This window comes from Mobula birostris, chromosome 32, assembly GCF_030028105.1.
Source record: "Mobula birostris isolate sMobBir1 chromosome 32, sMobBir1.hap1, whole genome shotgun sequence".
Classification (NCBI taxonomy): domain Eukaryota; kingdom Metazoa; phylum Chordata; class Chondrichthyes; order Myliobatiformes; family Myliobatidae; genus Mobula; species Mobula birostris.
The window spans coordinates 13409247-13430138 of NC_092401.1; the positions used below are offsets into that span (position 1 = coordinate 13409247).

The window sequence follows — 20892 nt, forward strand, 5'->3', positions numbered from 1 at the left end:
TAATAAACTACTAGTGCTGTGATCCGATAGGTCAGTTAGGTGATAATGAGAACCATTAGGGGGAGAGGTGAAGGGCAGATGGAACTAGAACCAGATGGGAGAGATGGTGGGTGTGGTGGCTGGTAGATGGATGAAAACAGGAGGGGGTAGGGGAAAAAGGTGAAAATGGGTGATAGGGGTTGGAGAGGGTGTGGATGAAAGGAGATAAAAAATTGGGAACTGGAGGAAAATTATTACTAAGGGAAAATAGTAGTATGGGGAATGGTGCTGAAGTCAACCATATGGAGGAGTGAGTTGAAAGACAGATGACTTGCTTCTGTAATCTTTTCTTATGTTCAATGAACCCCAATGTTCACAGCACCCATGTAACGAGTGTGGGCCCAGTATTTTGTTCCATATCTTTCCTCAGGATGTGGGATCATTGGCACATTTGGAATGCGGTGCTCATGTCCAGAAGCCCTGGGGAGGGTGGGAGTGATCCAACTCACACCATTGCCGTCTGTGCGCTGAAGGTGTTCCCATAGTGCTGCTACGTGTGGTGTGTGGCCGTGAGGGAATGAACCAGCATGATGCACAACTTGGAGGTGATATTATAATGTGCAAGTATTGGGATAAAGTTATGCCATTTCATGCCCTGTGCAACTAGAATTCTTCTGTTTTCATGTGCAGTTAATATATGAATGCAAATGTACTTGTTCATTACGCCTGATAAAGGCGGGCAGATTCTATCAGTGATAGAAGAGCAAGTCAGTGTATATCTAACATCTCAGCTATATACTGCTCTATCAAAAACACCATCCATCTAACCTAGCTAATGCTTCCTTGTTGGGTTGATAGATTAATTCTTCACTCTATGACAATATTTCAGTCTGCAGAACTAGATCTAAGCACGTCTCTTGGCAAAACAGGATTATTTGTATTAAAATTTAGATTGGCAGTTATTACTTCACCCCAACATCAGTTTTCTTTCACTGCTTTTAGAATGTCAGCAAAGCTGCCTTGTAATACTTCCACGGTATTCCTGTCTCAGCTCAACTGCTATAACACTCACCTGTGGCTTTGTTAGCTGGAGACTCGGATATTTCATTTTGATCTGTTACCCATCTATCACCCTCACTACTAGCTTTGCTCCATAAGTCCCTTCCACCTTTCTATCTCTCCACAATTTGCTCCATTAACCTTTCATTCTTGACTGAGCTTTCTGTCACCTACTTTTATATTACAGTGTGACAGTGTGGGATACTGTTTGATAATGCTCCCATGCATGAGAAAGTTCTACCCAATTAAAGTTGCCATCTAAATAAAAGTTTTTTTTTGGAAAAGACTAAACACATTTGCTGGTGTATATGAGACATTTTTGCCTTCTGTCCGTTGATTTCGAGAAGTTAGGGTTGTCCAATCCAACAATAAAAACTGCTCTCTCTATTGGTGGCCATAATTTTATACCTACCTACCTATCAGAGGAAGTGCTCCCTTGTTCACTGGGCCATTCCTCTTCATGTAGCCACTCCATCAGGATTATTGAATCCGTCTGGACTCAAGCCTTTCCTTTGTTGTTGAAGGTGTATTGAGGAGCTATAACAGCCAATGAGGCTGTATATCCAGAGGTGTCAAGCTGTTTTGTCCATTTTCTGCAGCAGCTCTGGCTCAGTTTGTTATGCTGTCAGCCTCTGTGTGCTGAAATTAGCTTTGCTTTGCATTTTAGCAAAGGATTTGTATCATCAAATCACTGTTTATGCAACACCAACATCAGTGCCTAGAAGGAAACACTAGAGACTGTAGACAGTGGAATCAAGAGCAACACGTAATATTCTGGAGGAACTCAGTAAATCAGGAAGTGTCTAGGGAGGGAAATGGACAGTCGACATTTTGGGTCCCTTCAAATGGACTCCAACATGTCCTACTCAACTCAACTTTGACCTGCTGAGTTCCTCTAGCAACTTGTGACAGTATCTAAAAATTGGATTGGGCCACCTGGAATAAATATTAGGATCAGAGGCACATCTACTGATGATATTTATTATGCAACACAAGTTTCAGGCCCCTTTGACAAAAATTAATTCTCAAAGATCCGGACAATATCTGCTATGGAACAGTCTTGGAAGAAGTAGGAATACAACATGTACTCAACAGGAATTCTGCAGATGTTGGAAATTCAAGCAACACACATCAAAGTTGCTGGTGAACACAGCAGGCCAGGCAGCATCTCTAGGAAGAGGTACTGTCGACATTTCAGGCCGAGACCCTTCATCCTGACACGTCGACTGTACCTCTTCCCAGAGATGCTGCCTGGCCTGCTGAGTTCACCAGCAACCTTGATGTGTGTTGGTTGATACAACATGTACTGTTCTTGTTTTACTCGCAGTTTTAGGAGTATTTTGTTGGGCGAGCCCACAAGACAACTTCAGAACTTCTTGCAGGATGCTCACACACCTCCCATAATCTACAGTTGGTGCCGAACTGGGAGTGTTTGATGCCAAGTTTAACTGTGGAGTTACTATTCCAACAGTTGCCTCAATGGGAACACTGCCAGAAATACTTTTCAACTGGAGGCTTGGCTATAGGCATGATAGGTGACTCAATCATTCAGACAGGAGCAATGGAAATGTCCATCAGCAAGGATTCCAATGGCAGCAAGTCTTCAGAATTGATGCATCATGCCTCGGCCTCTACAATTTTGCACGATTAATTTTCCAGAAGGTATATCAACAGAGATGACCTTGTGGAGGTGAAGGCTTCATTGACACTCAACCTCCTGATAACTAACCATTGCATTAGACTAGCCAGTCACAAGGCTCTGCCATATATCTGACTACTGATCAGAGAAGTCACCAGTGTTCTGTGCTCGTAGAAGAACAGCTTTGATTTCAGTGTTCCACTGGGCACCGGGATTTACGGGATTCCTAGACATGCAGGCAGCTATTGGCTGTATCACGTGGCTTGAATAATCCACATTTAGGGTTTCCATTCCCTAAATGTTCAGATGAGAAGTACTTTGAGATTGTGAACACCATGCTGTCAGCAGACAAGCAGCGGATGGACGATATGACAATGTTCAAACCGTTCCATCGTTATTGCAAATAGACGTGCTGGCATGGAGTGAAGATTGATCATCTCAGAAAAAGCAGAGTAAACAAGCCAAAGTCAAGTTTATTGTCATGGGCACAATTGCATTTATACGCAGGTAAAACTTGCAACAGTATCATAGGCAATAGCATCATGGCAGTAGTATTCGCAAGGAAAATGCATTAAACACAAATTATGCAAAACTTACAAGAAAGAACACAAAACACGCCATGTCGCGTAGCAGTTATCACAATACTATTGCAGCTCAGGGCGTTCTGGAATTTGGAATACAATTCTGGCACCGTTCTGTAAGAAGTCCCCATTGGGAAGCATACGTTTTTCCCTAGTGGTCCGGTTTCCTCCCACAATCCAAAGACATACTGAGTACGTTAATTGGTCACTGTAAAGTGTCCCATGGTCAGGGTTGTGGGGCGGTGGCAGGCTCGAAGGCAGGAAAGGTCTACTGTGTTCTGTCTCACTAAGTAAATAAATAAAACCAAAAAAAAATTCATTTTAGTTCAAAGTGGTCAAAGCATTGTTAAGCAAGTGGTTTAAGGTTGTGCAGAATGGTTCGGTGGCCATAATATCATTAACCTAATGGTTTAAGATTGTGCAGTTGGTTGTCCCTGATGGTAGGGACAGATATGCTCATGATGTATTCAGCTGAGTCCATTCTCTGTTTTCTTCTGTTCTTTTCTCAGGCAGTATTGGTGTAACTAGTCAAGTGCCCAAGGATCAGTTCTTGGCCCTCAATAATTTACTGTTTATATTAATGGCCTGGATGAGAAGGAAAAATGTAAGGTATTCAAGTTTGCCAATGACATGGAAATGCATCACTGTGCAAAGCCTTAGGCACCCTGGATTTTTATATGGTTTCAGATGGTATAGCCTCCACAGAGCCCCGATCTCAACATCATTGAGGCTGTCTGGGATTACCTGGACAGACAGAAGCAAGTGAGACAGCCAATGTCTGCAGAAGAACAGTGGCAAGTTCTCCAAGATGCTTGGAACAATCTACTAGCGATTTACTTATAAGACAGCACAACATTGTATCTTAGAGAACTGATGCAGATTTAAAGGCAAAGGGTGGTCACTAAATAATGATTTTATTTCTTTTTTTTTACTGTTTACTGCTCTTCATAGTATTTTTTTGATAATGAGAAACTTTTCATTAATTTTGAAAGTAACTTTGCTTTACAAAATTTTTTTACATATGCCCAAGGCATTTGCACATTACTGTAGGTGGGAAGGTGTGTTATGATCAGGATGCCAGGATCCTGCAATTGCATAAGTGAGATGGCAGAAGTTTGGCAAATGGAGTTCATGTGGAAAAGTGAAGTCAGACACTTTGGAAAGAGGAGTGTAAAACAAGATTATTAAAAGAGAAAGTTGCAGATGCGCAAGGGATGGAGGTGTTCTTGTTCACATATCACAGAATGTTAGCGAGCAGGTACAGTAAGTATGATGGGACTATTGATCTTTACTGTAATAATGTTGGAGTCTCAAAAGGGGGAAGTATTGTTCGAACTGTACAGGTTGTTGGTAGGGTAAGAGCTGGTGTACTACAGATTGTGTTGGTCCACTTATTTAAGAAAGGAAATACTAGCATTGGGGGTAGTACAAAAGAGATTTACTGATGTAATTCCTGTGATGTGAGGTTTATCCTATCACAAGCAGCCAAGGAAATTAGATCTATTTTCTTCAAAGTTTAGAAGAGTGAATAATGACTGTTTTGAAACATCTAAGATCTAGAGTGAACATAACAGGGTAGATTCAAAGATTCAAGATTCAAAATTCAAAAAACTTTATTGTCGTTCTAACCGTACATCAGCTCTGCAGGGCAGAATGAGACAGCGTTTCTCGGGAGCAGTGCAGTCATAACATAACAAAAGCAACACTAAATAATAAACATAACAATAAATAGTAAAACACAACAGCCACATGTCAGTTAAAATCAAGTTATAAGTGTCCAGTGCAAGTTAAAAGTGTCCAAAGCAGAGTCGGGTAGAGCAGCTATTTAGCAGTCTGACTGCCTGTGGGAGGAAGCTGTTTAGTAGCCTTGTGGTTTTAGTTTTGATGCTCCTGTAACGTTTGCCTGATGGCAGAAGAACAAACAGTTCATGGAGAGGGTGTGAGGGGTCTTTAATTATGTACCGTGTCTTCTGGAGGCATCGACTCTGAAAGAGGTCTTGGACAGAAGGTAGGGAGACCCCAATAACCTTCTCTGCTCCCCTAACCACCCTCTGCAAGGCTTTTTTGTTGACAGCACTGCAGCTGGAGTTCCAGGTTGTGATGCAAAAGGTCAGCACACTCTCAACCACGCCTCTGTAGAATGTAGTTAAGATGTTAGTGGGGAGTGATGCTTGTTTAAGCTTCCTCAGAAAGTGCAATCTCTGCTGGGCCCATTTCACAATCCCAGTGGTGTTCCAAGGAACTTAATGTTTTCCACTCTCTCCACTGTGGAGCCGCTGATGCTGAGGGGTGCGTGCTCAGGCTGAGACCGTCTGAAATCAACGATCATCTCCTTGGTCTTGGTGACATCAAGCATCAAGTTGTTATCACTGCACCAGCTCTCTAGGTGTTTGACCTCCTCCCTGCACATTGTTTTATCATTTTTGCTGATGAGCCCCACCACTGTGGTATCATCAGCAAATTTAATGATCAGGATTTAATGACTCGGGAGGAGAATCTGGAATGAAAAGACAGTTTCAAGATTACAGGGCAGTCATTTATAACTCAGGTCCATAGGAACTTTTCGCAAGGGAGTGGTGAATCCCTGGAATTCAAGAAGTAGACAGATAAATTTTTGGCAGATCAGTTGATTATGTGTGATGGGGAATTTGCAGGAGGAGGAATTGAGATGTAGGCCAGATCAGTCATGATCATATTGAATGGCCGGATAGTTTGTGAGGTGGAGTAGCCTTTTCCTGCACCTATTGTGTTGTAACCTCCTGACCCAAGGCTAGGTTCATTGATAAACCCAAATAAATGGGTCTGTGCCCCCACCTTCACTTCCCTCCACACATCTGGGGCAGTGAGGAGGTGGATAAGGGATCTTACACATGTCCACTCCTGCGAAAGAGAACTGTGGCTCCTGCAGAAGAGAAGTTTTCTCATGGCTACCACACCTTGGATCTTGGCCACCCCCAAACTGTTCACGGGTTACTTCCATATGCCCATGGAGAATTGGTGAGTGCTAGCTCCCTTCGCTGTTAGGTTGCCAGGCTGTTCCATGGTGGAATATCTCTGTTCCCAAGGATCTGAGGCTACAGAGCCCAGGCCTCAACTGGATCAAGGTGAGACAGGAGTTGGTTCCCTTAGGTTTTGCCACCAGTACTGGAGCATGACTTGCAGTAGGATTACCAGCAAGTCCTTGCACAAGAAGTACAGGTCATCTCCAGGATGGAGTTCTCAGTCTCCTGCCTCAACACAACCTCCAGAAAGGAATGGACACAGAACCCACCATCTTCCTGGTCATCCCCTTCATTTAGTGAGCCAGGCCCCAGAGTTCACAAACCCTCTCAATGTGTATCCGTATTCTGCCTTGCCATAATGGCTGCCGATGTATGATCTTCGTCTGAGTTACCTGAGCCAGTACAATTGCCTAGACCCATCCTATTGTAAGCACACCCACAAGAATCCCTTTGCATCAGCTGGCTAGTGCCTACTATCACTCCCTGCAACATGCATCAGCAGCCTCCCTCAGAGTGGAGAAGCAACACCTCGTATTGCGTCTAGGTAACCTCCAACCTGATGGCACAAGTGTCAATTTTCCTTTCCAGTATATAAAAAAAAATTATCTACCCTCTCTTCTTCCTCTGTTCCCCAGTCTGGCCCCTTACTTCTACTCACCTGCGTATCACCTCCCCCTGGGTCCCCTCCTCTTTCCCTTTCTCGTACGGTCCACTGTCCTCGCCTATCAGATTCCTTCACCACCGGCTCTTTACCTTTTCTACCCAACACACATCAAAGTTGTTGGTGAATGCAGCAGGCCAGGCAGCATCTGTAGGAAGAGGTGCAGTCGACGTTTCAGGCTGAGACCCTTCGTCAGGACTAACTGAAGGAAGAGTGAGTAAGGGATTTGAAAGTTGGAGGGGGAGGGGGAGATCCAAAATGATAGGAGAAGACAGGAGGGGGAGGGATGGAGCCAAGAGCTGGACAGGTGATTGGCAAAAGGGGATATGAGAGGATCATGGGATAGGAGGTCCGGAAGAAAGACAAGGAAGGGGGGGGGGAACCCAGAGGATGGGCAAGAGGTATATTCAGAGGAACAGAGGGAGAAAAAGGAGAATGAGAGAAAGAATGTGTGCATAAAAATAAGTAACAGATGGGGTACAAGGGGGAGGTGGGGCCTAGCAGAAGTTAGAGAAGTCGATGTTCATGCCATCAGGTTGGAGGCTACCCAGACGGAATATAAGGTGTTGTTCCTCCAACCTGAGTGTGGCTTCATCTTTACAGTAGAGGAGGCCGTGGATAGCCATGTCAGAATGGGAATGGGATGTGGAATTAAAATGTGTGGCCACTGGGAGATCCTGCTTTCTCTGGCGGACAGAGCGTAGATGTTCAGCAAAGCGGTCTCCCAGTCTGTGTCGGGTCTCGACAATATATAAAAGGCCACATCGGGAGCACCGGACGCAGTATATCACCCCAGTCGACTCACAGGTGAAGTGTTGCCTCACCTGGAAGGACTGTTTGGGGCCCTGAATGGTGGTAAGGGAGGAAGTGTAAGGGCATGTGTAGCACTTGTTCCGCTTACACGGATAAGTGCCAGGAGGGAGATCAGTGGGGAGGGATGGGGGGGACGAATGGACAAGGGAGTTGTGTAGGGAGCGATCCCTGCAGAATGCAGAGAGAGGGGGGGAGGGAAAGATGTGCTTAGTGGTGGGATCCCGTTGGAGGTGGCGGAAGTTACGGAGAATAATATGTTGGACCCGGAGGCTGGTGGGGTGGTAGGTGAGGACCAGGGGAACCCTATTCCTAGTGGGGTAGCGGGAGGATGGAGTGAGAGCAGATGTACGTGAAATGGGGGAGATGCGTTTAGGTTGGAGGAAGTGGGAGGAGCCAAAGGAGAAATTATTAAGAGTAAGGACTAATTCCGCTAGACGGAGCAGAGTGGTGTAGAGGGGAACTGATTAGGTCTTGAATCCAAAAAGAAGCGTAGAGCTTTTTCTTCCTCCAAACTAAAGGTGTAGCTATGGGCACCCGTATGGGTCTTAGCTATGCCTGTCTTTTTGTTGGGTTTGTGGAACAATCTATGTTCCGTGCCTATTCTGGTATCTGTCCCCCACTTTTCCTTCGCTACATCGACAACTGCATTGGCGCTGCTTCCTGCACGCATGCAGAACTCGTTGACTTTATTAACTTTGCCTCCAACTTTCACCCTGCCCTCAAGTTTACCTGGTCCATTTCCGACACCTCCCTCCCCTTTCTAGATCTTTCTGTCTCTGTCTCTGGAGACAGCTTATCCACTGATGTCTACTATAAGCCTACTGACTCTCACAGCTATCTGGACTATTCCTCTTCTCAGCCTGTCTCTTGCAAAAACACCATCCCCTTCTCGCAATTCCTCCGTCTCCGCTGCATCTGTTCTCAGGATGAGGCTTTTCATTCTAGGACGAGGGAGATGTCTTCATTTTTTAAAGAAAGGGGCTTCCCTTCCTCCACTATCAACTCTGCTCTTAAACGCATCTCCCCCATTACACGTACATCTGCTCTCACTCCATCCTCCCGCCACCCCACTAGGAACAGGGTTCCCCTGATCCTCACCTACCACCCCACCAGCCTCCGGGTCCAACATATTATTCTCCGTAACTTCCGCCACCTCCAACGGGATCCCGCCACTAAGCACATCTTTCCCTCCCCCCTCTCTCTGCATTCCGCAGGGATCGCTCCCTACACAACTCCCTTGTCCATTCGTCCCCCCCATCCCTCCCCACTGATCTCCCTCCTGGCACTTATCCGTGTAAGCGGAACAAGTGCTATACATGCCCTTACATTTCCTCCCTTACCACCATTCAGGGCCCCAAACAGTCCTTCCAGGTGAGGCAACACTTCACCTGTGAGTCGATTGGGGTGATATACTGCGTCCGGTGCTCCTGACGTGGCCTTTTATATATTGGCGAGACCCGACGCAGACTGGGAGACCGCTTTGCTGAACATCTACGCTCTGTCCGCCAGAGAAAGCAGGATCTCCCAGTGGCCACACATTTTAATTCCACATCCCATTCCCATTCTGACATGTCTATCCACGGCCTCCTCTAAAGATGAAGCCACACTCAGGTTGGAGGAACAACACCTTATATTCCGTCTAGGTAGCCTCCAACCCGATGGCATAAACATCGACTTCCGCTAGGCCCCACCTCCCCCTCGTATCCCATCTGTTACTTATTTTTATACACACATTCTTTCTCTCACTCTCCTTTTTCTCCCTCTGTCCCTCCGAATATACCTCTTGCCCATCCTCTGGGTTCCCCCGCCCCCTTGTCTTTCTTCCCGGACCTCCTGTCCCATGATCCTCTCGTATCCTCTTTTGCCTATCACCAGTCCAGCTCTTGGCTCCATCCCTCCCCCTCCTGTCTTCTCCTATCATTTTGGATCTCCCCCTCCCCCTCCAACTTTCAAATCCCTTACTCACTCTTCCTTCAGTTAGTCCTGACGAAGGGTCTCGGCCTGAAACGTCAACTGCACCTCTTCCTAGAGATGCTGCCTGGCCTGCTGTGTTCACCAGCAACTTTGATGTGTGTTGCTTGAATTTCCAGCATCTGCAGAATTCCTGTTGTTTACCTTTTCTACCCGCCTGGTTTCACCTATAACCTTCTGGCTTCTGGCTATCCTCCTTCCCTCCCCCACCCCCACCTTTTATTCTGATGTCTTCCCCCTTCCAGTCCTGAAGGACGATCTCAGCACGGCACGTTGATTATTCATTTCCATAGGCGCTGCCTGACCTGCTGAGTTCCTCCAGCATTTTGTGTGTCATGCATGTATCAATCTGTTTTCTCATTTCACTGTGTCACTGTGATGTGTAAACCAGAAGGATGATATTGCCATTGCCAGCCACCTCTCTCACCACTATTGTTTCCTGCTCCTCCACTTACTGCATGTCCTCCATCTCTTCCTGCCCTGTATCCTGCTTAGCAGGGAGACCTCACACAATGAAAGGGCAAATAAGCAAAGATTTGCATTTGGAAGCTTCGCCTGACGCCTTACCAGTGAAGTAGCAGGTGACTGCATAGTAATGAAGATGTATGATGTTCGGCAATGCAGATAGATTGTAGAAATCATGAAGCATTATTGTTAGGGAGCATAGCCGGCAGCTTTCATACAACTTCTGTTTGAGGTTAGTTTGTATGTTTCAAAGGTTCAAAGGTCAAGTTTAATCTCAGAGAAATGTGTACTATATATATCCTGAAATGCTTTTTCTTCGCGAAACCTTCACGAAAACAGAGAAGTGCCCCAAAGAATGAACGACAGTTAAACATGAGAGCCCCAAAGTACCCCCCCCGATCCCCCTCCCGCATGTAAGCGACAGCGAGCAATGATCCCCCCTGCCTTCACCAGTGAAAATAAACGCGCGTCGGTACCGTCACCGAGCCCAAGCGTGTGCTAAGCAATAGCAAAGACACAGACTAAAGTTACCCCAAAAGCTTCGCACTTCATCCGAATCTGACAACCCACAGGTTTTCTCTCTCTCCTTGGCAAGGGAGAGGTAGGTGTTCCCCATTTTCACAGCAAGCAGGAGACATAACAACAACCCGCTGGTTTACAATGTTAAAAGTCCATTTCGTCGCTTTTTTCAAGCTCTGCGCCCGAAGATCGCAAAGACCTCAGGTCTTCGGGCCCACAGCGAAAGATTTTCTGGCCTCCCCAACATCACACGAGTCTCCGCCGTCACACCGACCCTCGATCCGCCTGTCTCCAGAGCTCCAGATCTTAGGCTTCCAAACACGAACAAGACTCTCAGGCCAAACCCTTGGCATGTCGCGTAGCGGCCAGTCATGGAACCCTGAGAACGGTCCCATTCCCACAAAGAACCGAAGCCAGCGTGTAACACCAGGTCAGGGTCTTCAAAAGAACCCTGAAAGGAAAAAAATAAAGATATTAAGGGTAGAAATAGAGCTGTTTCTGAAGATACAAGCAAAGGAGTTGCCGTTAGGCGCCATCGTTCCTCGTAAGCTCCACCCCAAATACATTTATGACTTCTCTGTCCATGGCAGGGAAGTCGGGGGTGAAGGCATTCGACAGGGAAGGGTTTGGATTGTCTCCTCACTGAGCTCCAGTCCTGGGGAGCCGTTGGCACTCAATCCCTCCCCAGTGCAAATGCCCACCCACCCTTCCTTCCATGTTGAGACTCAATGGAAGAGATAAAGAATATGGGGAAGGTCAAACAGGAGATTCTGCAGGTGCTGGAAATCTGAGCACACACACAAAATGGTGGAGGAACTCAGCAAGTCAGGCAGCATCTATGGAGGGGAATTAACCTCTCAGAGGCCAAATGGTTAGAATGTCAATGGTGTGTGTGTGTGGGGGGGGGGGATGGAGGATGGCTGTATTGTGGACTGTGGTATGGTTTGTGTGAGTCTAAGAGGAATAATTTTGATGTATAGCTTTGATGCACTTTGAGATCTCTAAACTTGTTGTGACGTTGCTATATCTGGTGAGGGTTCTCACACCTGGAGAACTCAATACAAGTTAGCTCCAGTCGTGCTCCTATCAGGGCCTGTGGATTTCCTGGCCCCACCCACCCCAGAACATCCCTTTGGTCATGTACCGCACTGATGTAAATATGGCGGCTGCCATGGAGTGCCACCCCTTTCCGTCTCTCCGTGGCAGCCATAGTATGTGTGACCATGGGGACTGTTTCCCTGACTACTGCAGAGCATAACAATTGCACTGAACTTTTCCTGGCCCCCAGCGACAACCATTCATGTCACCACATCATCTTCCTGGATCTAATGGACTCTTGACACTTCCGCACACTTGACTTCTTTGAGCAGGACTCAAATCGGCACTGACTGCAATGTTTTAGCATTTGTGAGCGAGTATCTTTTTTTTTTGCTGTTCAAGCTGAAGTTGTAACCAGTACCTTTAAAGGTGGTGCAGACAAAACAATAACATTTCCTTTTTGCCCCATTGCAGACTGTGGTTAATGGGAAAAACTTCTTGTAATTGCGAGTGAGGAAACTAACTGCTGCTTCTTGCTGTGTCCTAGGTCATGGGCGTTGGGTGCGATCGCTCTCCTTTTCCTTCTGGGTCTCACCTGGGCATTTGGCCTGATGTTCATCAACGAGGAGTCCATGGTGATGGCTTACCTGTTCACCACCTTCAATGCCTTCCAGGGAATGTTCATCTTCATTTTTCACTGTGCTCTCCAAAAGAAAGTAAGAAGTTTTTCGAAGTCCTGAATTTTATTTTCGGAAGCTAGCTCTTTTGCCAGTGAACAGAGGAATGAGGGAATTGCAACTGCCGGTTCAGTCCTAACCTTGGTTACTGTCTGTGTGGAGTTTTCATGTTCCCCTGGACCAGAAGGATTTATTTCAGGGGCTTCAGATTTGGCCCACATCCCAAAGATGTACAAGTTGGTGATTTGGCTATTATTAATTGTCCGTACCGTGTGGGTGGGCGATGGGAGAATTATAGGGGAGTTAATGAGCATTTGAAAGGCTGTAGATACTTGGAATTGATGGGGATTGCAATGAGCTTCAGCAAAGACCCAAACAGCCATATTACCTCCCTCCATGTCGTAAAGAAATGTAAGATGTCGTTCAGCCCTTTTGACTTAGTTCAGTTTCAGGTACAATGGTTGATCCATGACATTGACCCACTTTCACCCATTTCCCTTCATCCAGTTGGTTAGCAAATCTCTAGCATCTGAGATTCTAAACCATTAATTTTCACCTACCGATTGGCACCTCATGGAAAAAGTTCATAGTTCAAAGTAAATTTATCATCTTCTTCTGGGAATACTCAGCACATCTATAGACTAGTGACTACAACAAGATCAACCAAAGTGCAGAAGACAACAAATATAAATATAAGTAAACGAGAGCATGAGATAATGAGATAGAGTCCTTAAAGTGAAATCATTGGTTGTAGGAACATTTCAGTGATAGGGCCAGTAAGTGTAGTTATCACCTATTACTCAAGAGCCTGATGGTTGAGGGGTAGTAACTGTTCTTGAACCTGGTGGTGCGAATCCTGAGGCTCTTGTACCTTCTACCTGATGGCAGCAGCGAGAGAGCGTGACCTGGGTAGTGGGAATCTCCGATGATGGATGCCACTTCCACATGAAGGAAAATGATTTGTGTGTACCTCCAAGATGTTCCACTGATGCTATTCCCCGTGGTGTTCCCTTCAAGAAAAGAAAGTGGAAGGTTATTGGCACAAGGATAATGTGAGTGTCTTTAAGAAGAAACTGAGTAAGAGTGAGAGAGAGCACACTCTGAAAGGAAATGCTAATGCGAGGATGATCATTTGCAGCAGATGTTTATTAAGCTAGGTAGACTTTCTCCCCATTCCCACACCAACATGTTCCTCCTCGGATTCCTACACAGCCAGGTTAAGGCCAAACACAAACGAGAGGAACAGCAGCCACATATTCCACCTGGGTAGTGTGCAACCTGATGGCATGAACATCGAATTCTCCACCTTCCAGTAATTGTTTCCCCTCTGTCTTCCTTTCACTCCCCACCTGATTTTCCTGGCCCTCCTCCACCCTGTCATCTGCCTATCTCCTACTGGTTTCCCTATCCACCTCCCTCCATTTAGTCTATGCTCCATCTTTCAGCTTCCATCATATGCACCCTTGGTCACTTTCACCTATCACTTCCCAACCAGTGTCATTGTCTCCACTCTCCTCTCCTCCATCTGGCTAACAGTCATCCTCACTTGGATCCACCTGCCAGCCTTTGCTCCAGCCCACTTTATTGAACTCATTCAGATCATCGCTGCTGGACTATTAATTAAAACCAAGATGAGGGAACATAAACACGAGGAATTCTGCAGATGCTGGAAATTCAAGCAACACACATCAAATTTGCTGGTGAACGCAGCAGGCCAGGCAGCATCTCTAGGAAGAGGTACGGTCGACGTTTCCAGCCGAGACCCTTCATCAGGACTAACTGAAGGAAGAGCTGAGGGAACATATCACTCCCATCCTAACTGAAGTACATCACGAACCATTTTTGCTTTATAATCCCGCTCAAGCTCTCAGGTCTTCATCCGAAAGTCTCTTAAATTTAAACAATCTCCCTCAAAATATAATGGGCAGGTCAGGTTTTTTTGAACTACGCTCCTAAGCTGTGTAATTCAATACCTAAAACGCTAAGGGATGCAGACCCAGTTGATACTTCTAAATGCCAGCTCAAACCCTATTTATTTAACATTGCATTTTATTTTCATGTTTGCACTTTAGCCCATTGTAAAGCAGTTTGAGCTACATTGTCTGTATGAAAACTGCTCTATAAATAAGTTACTTATATTATTATTCTCCCCTCCTTTTTATTCTGACTGTCTCCTCTTTACCTTTCAGTCCAAATAGAGTCTTGACCCAAATCATCTCCTGTCCATTGCACTTCATAGATATTGCCTGATCTGCTGAATTCTTCCAGCTTTTTGTGTGTTGCTGCAAATAGTTTTTTTTTCCTTCTATAAGCTTTCCATAAAAAAGCACTTGTCTTTGGAGCTTACCGTCTCTGTGACAATGAGGGGTCACCCTCTTTGTCAGAAAAAGAATGATTGTTTATTAAATGGTGAAAGATACTGGTGCTATTGGTTCAAGAAACCGCTGTCTTCCTGAGTACAAATCAGAAAGTTAATGTACAGGTTCAGTGGCCAGTGAGAAAAGCAAGTGGTATATTGGATTTTATTGCCTGAGAACTTGTTTGAGAGTCATCATCTCTTTCAGATGGGAGAAGGTGAGCAAGCTCAAGCCATTTAAACTCTTTCCTTGATTAAATATGTTTAACACTGCACATTACTGGTGTGAATTTGTGAAAATCAAAGTGCAGGTTTTGAAATGTTTCTTGGACACTTGATACCAGTGAAACTGATGATTCTCTGTGAGTTCTGGGCAGTGACACTGCAGAAAGAAAGATGATATCAAGGAATAAAGAACTGAGACAAGGATGCCACGACAGACTGCAGTTGCTGGAGATCTGGAGCACACAAAAATGCTGGAGGAACTTAGCAAGTTAGGCAGGGTCTACGGAGGGGAAAAGAACAGTCAATTTATCGGGCTGAAAGCACGAAAGAAAGAGGGCAGTGGTCTGAAAATATGATGGGGGGAGATGGGGAGTAGGGGGAGGAGCATGAGCTGCAGGTGATAGGTGAATCCAGGTCATAGGGGAAGGGGGAGAAGGGAATAATGTGAGAAGCTGGGAGGTGATAGGTGGTGAGGTATTGATAATAACTGAGCAGCCAAAGACAGTGAGCACTAGTAGAAAGCCTGGGGACAGTGTGAGCAAGTATGAAGCCGAGTCCAGCATCAGAAATGTGCGTCCAAAAGAGTGTAAGTGGGTGCAGAGTGTAGTGTAAGGACACTTGTTGTAAAGGAAGAGCTTAGGTCCATTTATCACCATCTAGAATAGCAGAGCTAGCAGTCAGTGCGATGTAGGATCCTGGCTGTACCCTCAGCAGCAGATGGTGCAGCAGAAGCAGTCCATCACATAATGAGAAAATGCTCTTTATTGGCCACCATTAAAGGTCAACGTGTTCAGTTAAAGGGATGGCTGATATTACTGCAGGCTCCATTTGTCACTTTTGTAATGTTCTGTTGATGGCCAAGGCTTTGAGCAAGAGCATAAAACGGAGACACCGAACTGCAATCTGCCCATTGTCTATAAGAAACATTAACCATTACCTGTCACCCAGAATCAGGAGATACCATCTGTGATCACTGCACAGAGTCATGTTTCAGCAGGTGTAGCTTGCATTTTTTAAACCTTCATGTTGGAAGACTTAGGAAACCAAAGAGCACCTCATTAAAGAAGCTCTTGAACCAAGAGCATGTTAAAGGAGGAGCAAGGTTGAGGATCAAGGAGAGATAATGAAGGAATTTGCAAGCACAGGACCTTGGCGGCATGAGTAGTACTTACAAATCAAGAGAGCAAAATTCCCGAGTTTCAAGACTGTAGGGGTCCTCAGAGGAAGGGAGGACAGTGACCTGGAGGTATTTGAAATGAAAAATGAGGATTTGGAAATCAAAGAATTACTTAACTGGGAAGCAGTGTGAGTCAACAGAGGTGGTTAAACAGGATGGTGCAAGTTTGGACACCGCAGAGATCTGCATGAGCTGGCGTCTTTACTAGGGGTGGTCAATCAGCTGGAAGCATTGGAATAGTCAAGGATAAGGAGAGGATGAGGGAGGTGAGGCTGACAAGTGTCAAATGATGCTCAGACCGAGACAGTAAAAGGGACTGAAAGAGTCATGGAGAGATACAGCATGGAAGCACACTGAATTCACACTGACTACCAGCCACCTATTTTCATTAAACCTACATTAATCCTATCTACTGCTCTCCCCACATTCCCATCAACACCAGCCATGTTCTGCCACTCACCCACATACTAGAGACAACAGAGCAGCCGATTGACTTACCAGTCTGCACATGCTTGGGATATGGAAGGAAAGCAGAGCACCTGGAGGAAGTCCACAGGACCACACTTAGGATGAACAAACCTCATAGACGGCACCAGATGGAGTTCAGGTTTGAACCCCAAGTCACTGGCTCTCCGGTGGTGGACTTACTGCACAGACTGTGAGTCGGCACTGGCAAAAATGCCACTAACATGGTGAACAGAGATGGCTCTGCAGCCTCCCCAGCAGCCCCTCACCAATATAAAGTGCCTCCATTGCACCAATAATCGTTCTCCTCTTCCAAGGATAAAACGTTCCTGGCTACCTGTGGCCGGGTTTCTTCAAATGCTAGCCATTGGGCTGGCGGACAGGTGTGATGTCACACCCAAGAGGTGGAAGAGTAGCAGTAGGCAGTCTAGGTGCCAGGTGACCGGTCAGAGAGAGCTCTGGCTCTGAGGGCTACACGAGTAGTAATTTTCACCACTGGCCCATTTCAGAAGCTCAGGGATTGCAAAATCTTTGGAGGAGGCAACAAGATACATTCCTTCCACCCAGAGAGGAGGCAGAGGGGCAGTATGAAGAAACATCAAGTGGTATTGGATAATCCCACTCACTACCCTCACCCCAATCCCCCACCCCACCCTGATCCCCAGCTCCACCGCATCCCTTCAGCCCTACCCCATCCAAACTCCACTTCTGCATTCCAAGCAAAATGAACAGAACCAGCCTCCTGCCCCAGTTCCAGCATTTGTTTAGACCTTGTACATCAGTTCTACTTCCCTGCCTTTGGTTCCACGTCCCTCTTCATCTAAACTCGAATGAAAATCCATCAGCCACCATTTTGGAATTTTTACTTGCCCCTCTCCCAGACACAGTCGCTGTTTCAGAAGATGTTCATAGTTTTTCCTTGTTTGAAGTTCCATAGACTCTTTCCTGGGCTCTTTCCTGAGAAGTAGTAAACTATCTGTGTACATGTCATTAATTCCTTCATATCAGTTGTTCCCAATTTTTTATGCCATTGAATCCTACCATTTACCCAAGGTATCCACAGATCGCTGCTTTATATCAACTAGAATATTTCAGTGAAATAATCCTTTAATTCTTTTTACTCAAGGGATTGCAGGATGTATTTATGCAATGTGTCTAAACACTGACCAGCTTGACCCCAGTGTGTATAGGGAGGAAGAGATTTAACAAAGTGCTGGAGGAACTCAGCAAGTCCAGATGAAGGGTCTTGACCCAAAATGCAACTGTCTATTTCCCTCCATAGATGCCACCTGACATGTTATATTCCTCCAGCAACTTGCTGTGATGCTAAGGAAGAAATGAGTTCTCTGCATTAAGAACAGGCTACAGCAGTGGGTTGACTCCAGGGCAGAAGGTTGAAGTTGACTGTAGGTGGTTGGGGGAATGTGGGCATTCAGACAAAGCCACATCAGTGATTTTCAGGGTAATTAGGACTGATGTGCAGCAATAGGGTCTAGGCCCATTAACGTGGAGGGGATCAGGGGGCTGCAGCTCGGCCCCGCGAGTTAGAGGTTGGTGTGAAACGCAACGGTATTGTCCCAGTTCACAGGCTTGGTGCTGTCACTGAATGAGAGGCAAAGTCACAGGCTGAAAGCTGAGAGTGAGTGGATCAAGCGGGGGAGAGCCATCTGTAGTCAAAGGAAGATGCGAGACTAGAGGAAGGGGCTCCAGGTGGATTTGGACTTCCAGGAACAAGAAGTGATCTAGTGTTTGGGGGAAGTGGGCTGGAAGGAGCTGAAGAAAGCTGGGGAAAACTGGTGGGGAACATTTACGTCCTGGATGTTGAATCCCCCTGTGCTATTCCCAGCTCAAGCAATGCAGAGAGGACAGTTATCCGAGGAACACGGTGGTGGTATCAGCTGGCTATGCCCCTGTCACCTCTCACTCTCTCTCCACTGCCTCCACAGGTTCACAAGGAATACAGCAAGTGCTTGCGGCATGCCCACTGTTGCAGCCGCCCTGGGGCCGGAGTCTCCCACAGCAACCTGAAGACCTCCACCATCCGGAACAGTAACCGGTACTACACTGGTACTCAGGTACAGAATGCTGCAGCAAGCAGGAGGATGGCGGAAAAGGTCATTGTTTGACACGGTTGTCTCCAGTCCACGTTGTGTGGTTGTCCGTTTTCTCAGACGATTGGATCTTCTGTGAGCGGGCTGTGGGTACAAATCTTCCTAAAGAATGCATTTCATCAGAGACGGGATCACTGACAAGACTGGGTTTAACCTCACCCCCGTGCTCTCAGCCTACTTATCACCCCTTCACAGCTGGTTGGTAATTGTCTGCAGCCAGAGCTATCCCCTAACAATGTCGTGCCCATAGTCCCTTGTGTATGAGCAATGACATCTCCCCACACAGAACCCAATCCCAAATAACATGTGTTGACCCCAATTCCTTCCTCTGAATTCCCCCACCGCGCCCCCAGCCATGAAACCCATCTCCAACCAGGCTACTGACACCAGTAGAGAAGTAACTCGGGGTTACTGACAGACAGGTTCTACAGTAGCACCGGGGTGGTGATTCTTCTCATCAGATAGCATCCACTTCGATGGACGACCCATCCTTGTACTCTAATTCCATCTGGTTTGGTCAGCAGCGCAGTCCTGCTCTGTTATTGGCTGCAATGTGCAGCCTCGCGACTGTTAATCGGTGGATCATTCAGCTCTGGGACTGTAACTGGGGAGGAGCCTCGGCCCTGGGACTGTGACTGGGGAGGAGCTTCGGCCCTGGGACTGTGACTGGGGAGGCAGTCCGGCCCTGGGATTGATACTGGGTGGATGGTCCAGTCTTCTTTCCGTTTCTCTAAGAAACTCCTAAGTTTTGAGCCTGGAGATGGTGGGCAGGAACACGGGAGGCCCATGTGGTGCTTATCCATCTCGGGCTCATGGCCTCCAGCTTGGCCCAACCGGACTGGGTTACACCACTTTCTGGAGCTGCCCTCCATCCAACTTAGCTTTCTCGTTAAGCAGACTCCCGGAGCCATCGTCTGAGAAACCGTGTCATGTGTCTTGTCCCTGTTTCCCCTCTCCACGCTTCAGCAGTGCAAATCCGTCTCTGTTCCGGCTCCCTGCTCTGCTTGTTCTGCAAATAATTCCAGGAGCGTTAAGCATTTGACCACGTGCCTGTAAACCATGGTTTACTGTCATCACCTCTGTCCTTGCCCCAGGGACTCGAGCATCAATCTCAGCTGAATAGTCATCAATGTTATTTGGGGGGTATTGGGGGGAGCTTCAGATAAAACCAGGAACCCCGCAGACTCCAGGTTAATGGTAAAAATCCAAGGGCATCATTTTGAGGAAAAATGGGAGGTTCTCCCAGGTGTCCTGGCCAGAATTTTAACACTTCACAGCCCATCTTTTTTTATCACCTTGTTGTTTTTGAATTAGCCTGTGGACAAATGTCCTGGAAGTTGACTGCACTTCCGAGGACTTCATCAGTTGTAAAGGCCTCTGTGCCTTTATGGTCATGAACAGCTCTGTCGTATGGAAAGCTTCACAGGTCCTGCTGTCACTCTAAATTTTCCCAGGAGGTTCAGTGCAGCTCCTCCGTCCACGATCTCCATTATCGGTGGAAGTCAGGGTTTTCTGGGTGGAAGTGGGTCCCTCCTCGGTTTGTGTAACGCGGATCGTTAACCTGCGATACCTTTGTCTTCTGTGGTTGTGTTTTGCCCTCCGCCAGCACTTTGCACTTTCAGCTGACACACGCTCTGACCTCCACTTGCAGAGTCGGATCCGGAGAATGTGGAATGATACCGTTCGGAAGCAGTCAGAATCTTCCTTCATGGCGGGAGACCTCAACAGCACTCCCACCCTAAATCGAGGTGATCATCCAACGGTAGCTGGTCTTGCATGTTGGGCTTCAGGGTTCCTATATATGTGGGGCTGGTGATTAGTCAGTCATGGTGAAGACAGGACATCTACAAGGCACTAGACCCATCCCAGTGGTGCCTGTGATGCTGCTACAAGTAAGTTTTTGCAGTCAAAGATCGAGCATATAGTACATGCACAGGTGCAATGAAACGTTCACAGCAGCATCACAGGCACGCAGCATTAGAGGCACAACGGTCATAAGAAAAATATAAACATAAATCATCCAGAATGATGCAAGAAAGGACACAATAACAAAAAAGTCCATTTTAGAACAAAGTGGTCATTAGTGTTACTATAATGAGGTAATGACTGCGGTTATGCAGGTTGTTTCAAGAACCAAATGACCGAAGGGCAGTA

The 20892-nt window shown here is 46.5% G+C and overlaps 1 protein-coding gene across 1 annotated transcript in view; it reads left to right on the top strand.

Moving 5' to 3' along the window:
• Nucleotides 1-20892, top strand: part of LOC140191063 (adhesion G protein-coupled receptor L1-like) — a 281887-nt gene that overhangs the window by 249315 nt on the left and 11680 nt on the right. The window contains exons 21-23 of the mRNA XM_072248138.1: nt 12275-12443; nt 18574-18702; nt 20390-20486. Coding sequence (XP_072104239.1) covers nt 12275-12443; nt 18574-18702; nt 20390-20486 — 395 coding nt within the window. The remainder of the gene's footprint in view (nt 1-12274; nt 12444-18573; nt 18703-20389; nt 20487-20892) is intronic.